This window comes from Fringilla coelebs, assembly GCF_963513975.1.
Source record: "Fringilla coelebs genome assembly, chromosome: 3".
Taxonomy (NCBI): domain Eukaryota; kingdom Metazoa; phylum Chordata; class Aves; order Passeriformes; family Fringillidae; genus Fringilla; species Fringilla coelebs.
The window spans coordinates 109,884,521-109,890,650 of NC_140030.1; the positions used below are offsets into that span (position 1 = coordinate 109,884,521).

At 51.3% G+C, this 6,130-nt stretch overlaps 1 protein-coding gene across 1 annotated transcript; it reads left to right on the forward strand.

Annotated features, from left to right (window-relative positions):
- Window positions 1–3,129: 3,129 nt before the first annotated feature.
- LOC311151963 (toll-like receptor 2 type-1) lies at window positions 3,130–5,754 on the forward strand (the record flags this gene model as incomplete). The annotated part of the gene is made up of 1 exon (XM_084202675.1): window positions 3,130–5,754. The coding sequence occupies one exon, from the start codon at window positions 3,130–3,132 to the stop codon at window positions 5,752–5,754; it is 2,625 nt and encodes an 874-aa protein (XP_084058801.1).
- Between the last annotated feature and the right edge of the window lie 376 nt (window positions 5,755–6,130).

Here is a 6,130-nt window from a genome sequence, read left to right on the forward strand (position 1 = left end):
TCGAGGGTTTCCTCGAGGTGTTCCTCAGCCTCGACTTCCCCTTGCACAGGAAGCTCCACACTCACAGCTATTCCTGCCCAGAATCCAGGCTGCCCCAGCAGCCACATCCACTTCCAAAAGAAACTTGTTTTGCTCCCCCTCCTCTCTCATCCCCTCCTGACCAACAGGCTAGCTTAGGTTTGCTCCTACACCTTCAGGAAGTAGAGCTGTTTCACACAGATAAGGGCATTTCCAGGCCATAAGGAAGGTGCATTTCAAGGTGCATTTCCAGCACCTAAATCCAAGCCCACCTTAATAAGAAAAGATCCTGCGAGGTCTGGCCTCCTCAAAGCTGGCGCTGATCCTGTTTGGATTTGAGCAGCTCCTGTGCAGGTTCAGCTCTCCTCCATTTAAGAATATTTCCAGTGCACAAAAAAACCTTTCCCTGCAGAGAGAGACAGAACAAGTGGCACATGACCTATTTTGGGAATTAATGCTCTGTGCTAGGATGCAGCTGTCCCATCTTCCCAAAGCAAAGCACAGCCCAAGGCTCATGAGCAGCACCACTGTATTCAGGTGGAGAATTGTCCAGCTACAGGGAGTCACCCCACACTGGCAGCAGAAGCAAAAATCTTCCCTGACATCCCAACTTACCAATTTCCTGTCCCTTTTATGAAAGCAGGTTGGGAACTGTCTGAAGAAGAGATGACTGTGGGGCAATTCCCAGAACCTGCTGCAGCAGGGAAATGCCTGGCCAGACCAGACAGACCAACAGCACAAACCACCTTGGGTTTTCCAGCCCCTGGGCTGCTGTGAGAGTTTCCAGTCACTGCTGGTTGCAAAAGAGTGGGAAAAAACACAATTGGAAGGGAGATAAAGGCAAGCTCTGGTCACAGTGAAAGTTCCAGGTAATAATTTAGAGCAAGGTTCTTACCAGGTGTCCCTGTGGGGCATCAGCTGACCCCAGGATGTGTGATGGCCTCTCCTCTGACCTTCCCCACTCAAGCTGGTTTTACATTATTTTCTTTGAGGGACAGGCAAAGGTGAAGTTACAGCTGATGTCATTTCGTGGTTATGAGGAGTTTGAGTGACTTCAGTCACCAGCATGGGCTAAGACCACAAGTAACCTGAATTTCTGAGTTAATGAAGGCGGAGTCAGCTTGGTCTGGATCGTTCCTTTGGCTCTGTTCCCCTTAGCAGTGTTGTTTTTGACAGAGCATGACCACAGCGCCAGGGTGTTGCTCCATTCTTTGCTCTGCGTTCCCCTGGGAGCAGCACTCCGAGCGCTCTCAGCATTCCTGCAGCCTGTCCCTGCTGGATTCCGGCCAGCCCATGCCCTCCTCGCTGATCACCCAACCTGTGATGCTGAGGCCGAGGCAAACCCTCGGGACCACGCTGTGATGCATTAAACGAGCAACTTCCACCTTTTATTTCCCCCTCGGGCACGGGTTGGGCAACGCCTGAGTGCGGCGCGAAGGGGAAACCTCGGCGGGTTTCACCGGGGAGCATCATCTCCGGCACCTCCTCCTCCTCCGGCGGGCACAGGGGAGGGGGCCAGGCTCCGCTCCCAGCTCCACAAAAGGCACCCGAGGCAGTGCAAAGTGAGGGAGGAGCACCCAGGAGAGCAGGTACAGGGGTCAGAGGGATGGGAGGGTGGCTGGGAGCGAGCTGTGCGATGCTTTAATCAGAGCCCGGCGGTTCCTGCTGGATGTGGAGCAGGCTGGGGTCCTGCTGGCAGTGGGGGACAGAGCTGGGAAGTCACTGACCTCCCTTCCCTTCAGGTAAACCTGGCTGGCCGCAAAGAGGCTGTGGTGGCACGGGTTACTCACATGGCTTGGAGCAGCGGGGTCAGGGACTCGTGACAGGGAGCCCCGGGGCAGCGACACTCCCGGCGCTGGGAATGCTGTGGGGCACTGGGACAGTGACCTGGCCCGGCTGGTCCCACATCCTGCTCCCAAGAAAAGGTACTGCGACAGGAAAGGCCAAACAAATGGGCACTGGTGAATCCAGGGCAGAGCAAAGCGCCAGGGGCTGGGCTCAGGGGAAGATCCGGGGTCACACCATTACCTGCAGCTCCCTGCTGAAGTGGCTGAACAGGTTTTTTTTTTAACTTGTCGTGCACTGGGATGGGAGACATAAAACATGAGTCCCACAAAGCCATGAAAGGCATTTCAAATTGTCTTGGTGTGAAAAGACAAGTGTGTGCTAAGGAAGGCAGGAGCCTCTTTTAAAATGGAAAATGCAAACCCCTTTCCTCCGAATTATTTTAATTTTGAAATTAAGGGGCTCTCAGGCAAAGATATGGGAGTAAGAATAACAGTTATTAGGAAAAATAAAAATGCAGTAATACAAAACAACGCTGACAGAGTCAGAATACAACCTGACACCCTGTGGGTCAGGGTGGTGGCAGCAGTCCCATTCCATGGTGGCTCAGCCCTCCTGCAGTGCCAGCTGTGGTTCTGTTGGAGCAGGGATCCTGGACAAGGGGGGAGTTTTCCTCTGAAGGTCTAGAGGTGGTGTAGATGGGCCAGGTCTTCCTCTGGGAATGCAGTGGAGAAGAAAGCTGCTCCTCTGGGAATCCAGTGGGATTCCAAATCTCAGGTTGTATCCAGGTAGGAATGCTCAGTTCCTCCCCCTGGGCAGAGCATCTCCCAGTGGGATGATGGAATTTTATCAGCCATGCAGGGACACTCAACGGCCATGAACAGAAGAGATCTGGAGGGAGGATTGGTTGTGGAAGAGATAAAGAAAACTGCCCAATGAACAGAAGAGAACTGCCCCACCTCTGACAGATGGCAATAGAATGCAAACACCCCTGGCCACATCTTGCATTTGCAACCTAAGACACAGATTTTGCAGGGGGAAGATGAGATTTCAGGGGCTTCCAGGGAAAGAAAAGAAAGAAAAATTCAGACATTCAGACTTTATCTACCATGAGCTCCAATGAACAGTGCTCTCCTTCAAATCATTCTCTGTTACTCTCTCTTTCTCTCTTACTCTGAAGTAAGATGTGTTTTATTTTGCTGGATAAAAAGGGATTAATGGATACAACTAATGAAACAATTTCTGGATTTCAAGTAAATTTGGATTCATTTTAAGGGTAGCCATTAACATATTATAATGATCGATTAAACATTTATTTTCTCCAGGATGAGGATCCTTCCTGGCTGCCTTCATTTCTGCTTCATTCCTTTCTTACTCAGTGGGGCACGTGGAGTCCTAATGTGGAGAACACCTCCAGCCTTCCTGGTCTATAACTACTCCTATTCAAATCTCTCCTCTGTCTCAGAAGCACGAGCTCCTAAAACAGCAAGAGCTCTCAATTTCTCACACAATGTCATTGAAAAAATTACCAAGGAAGACTTGGAAGGGTTTGGCTGGCTGGAAGTTCTGGACTTTTCCTACAATCGGATCAGAGCTGTTGAGCCTGGAGCATTCCAGAGTCTGCTCAGCCTGGTTTCTGTGGATTTATCATTTAATGATGAGAAGCTGCTTCTGTCAGATCTCCCATCCCACCTGAAGCTCTCACCTGCTGGCAAAGCTCCGAGGTCTTTGCAGCTTTCCAGGAATTCTGGCAGATCCTCAGGGGCTGCTCTGGAGCCTTCTGCTCCTGCAGAGGAGCTCTCACCTTCTGGAGTTGTGTCTCTCCTGCAAATCCTTAGCCCCAGGCTCAGGAGAAGCCCAGGGAATCTTCTGAGGAAGGGAGAGAGGAACACAACAGCCCTTCCCACAGCCACACCTGAGCCCACCCTCTGTGGAACTCCCATCAACGGGACACTCAACCTGTCCCACAGCAACCTCACCCAGGACGAGCTGATGTTAAAACTGGATGAGAATCTCTGCAAAGCCCAGCTGGACAGGATTTTGGAGCTTGACATCAGTCACAACAATGTGAAAATGGATCTTCTGTCTCTGTTTTCCCTGTTCTTCCACATGGAAAACACACTGTCCATCGATGCCAGCTTCAACAAGTTAACTATTAACATCCTGGATCCTCGGCTCTTCTGTGAGTTCCCATCCCACCAACTTTTGTTCCTAAACATCAGCAACAACCCCATCAACAACCTGGATATGCTGTGCCTCCCTTCCAGCATCAAGGAAATTGATTTGTCCTTCACCAACATCAGCCAAATACCCCTGAATTTTGCTCAAAAATTGTTTAACTTGGAAAAAATGCATGTTCAAGGAAACCACTTCATCTACACAGTGTTCTCAGAAAGCAGCAATACACTTCCAATGTGTGTCCCTCCCCCTGGAACTGTAATCACCAACGCCATCTCCTTTGTCAGGAAGGAGAGTGGGACACCCATTGAAAGCCTTCCAGAGAAAGTGAAACACCTGGGAATGTCCAACTGCTCCATTGTGGAGCTGCCAGAGTGGTTTGCTGACACAGTGGAAGAACTGTTATTTCTGGACCTCAGCAGCAACCACATTTCTGTACTTCCCCATTTTCCCCCCTCCCTGCAGCATCTTGACATCAGCAACAACGACATCAAAGTCATCTCCCCCACGCTGAAATCCCTCTCCAACTTAACAATATTTAGGATTCAAAATAACAAAATTATGGGTATGCCCACGGAGTTTTTTCCATCAGCCTTAAAAAAATGTGATCTTAGTAAAAACAAGCTGAAGGTGTTGTCCCTAACTTCTGCCCTGGAGAAGCTGGAACACCTCAATGTTTCTGGGAACCTGATCACACGTCTGGAGCCTGCTGGCCACCTACCTGCACTGACCAGCCTGGACAGCAGCCACAACCTGATCCCAGAGCTGCCCGATGGCTTCGGGGCATCCCTCCCAGGGCTGAAGTACTTCAACCTGTCAGGGAATAAGATCTCCTTTCTGCAGCGTGGCTCTCTCCCAGCTTCTCTGGTCGAGCTGGACATCAGTGACAACGCCATCACGACCATCGTGGAGGCCACGTTCGGCCCGCTGACGAGCCTCAGGCTTCTGACTGTGCAAGGGGAGCATTATTTCTGTACCTGTGACCTCTACTGGTTTGTGAATGTCTACCTCCACGAGCCCCAGCTGGAGATCAGGGGCAGGGGGGCCATGAGGTGCAGCTTTCCCCCGGAGCGCCGGGGCTCCGCGGTGGGCAGCAGCCGCCTGACGCTGCTGCGCTGCTCCCTGGGCGTCCAGCTGGCCGTGACTGCTGGCGCAGCCAGCCTGGCCATGCTGGCCCTCACCCTGCTCTGCTGGAGACTGGACGGGCCCTGGTACATCAGGATGGGCTGGTACTGGTGCATGGCCAAGAGGAAGCAGTATGAGAAGCGGCCAGAGAACAAACTCTTCGACGCCTTCATCTCGTACAGCGAGCACGACGCCGGCTGGACCAAAGAGAACCTGTTGGAAAAGCTGGAAAACGACGGGTTCAGGATATGTTACCATGAGAGGGATTTCAAGCCGGGGCATCCTGTGCTTGGGAACATTTTTTACTGCATAGAGAACAGCCATAAAGTGCTTTTTGTCCTCTCTCCCAGCTTTGTGAACAGCTGCTGGTGCCAGTACGAGCTGTATTTTGCCGAACACCGGGTCCTGAATGAAAACCTGGATTCCCTCATCATGATCGTGCTGGAAGATCTCCCACCCCACAGCATCCCACAGAAATTCAGCAAACTCAGGAAACTGCTGAGAAGGAAAACTTACTTGAAGTGGAGCCCTGAGGAACAGAAGCAGAAAATGTTCTGGCATCAGCTAAAAGCTGTCCTAAAAACAACCAACGAGCCGCTCGTGAGAGCGGAGAATGGATCTGCTCTGGAAATGCAGGAGCTGGAATGAGACCCAGGGAACTTTGAGGGCTGTTCCTGGGAAGCCTGTGACCAGATAAAAGCATTTACCTCCTGCAAAGGCTGCTGTGATGCCCAGGGGTTTGTCTGGATCAGTCCCAGGAGAAGCTCCTAGGGGGACTGCAGCACACTTGTTATTCCCTCTGATAAAGAATCCTGAAGGGATGAGAGCCAAGCACTGATAAAAAGCCTTTTCCTCCTGGATGCTTGAATTTGTCCAGCTATTCCCAGCATTTCTTTAAGTGCTGTGGATGTCACCTGAAAAGAAGAGCTGTTCAACTCATGTTGCATGTCCTTGCTGCTTTCCTGAGGTGGTGGCAGTGAGAAGCAGTGTCTTAGGACTGATTCCCAGTTCTGGGATAGCTTAA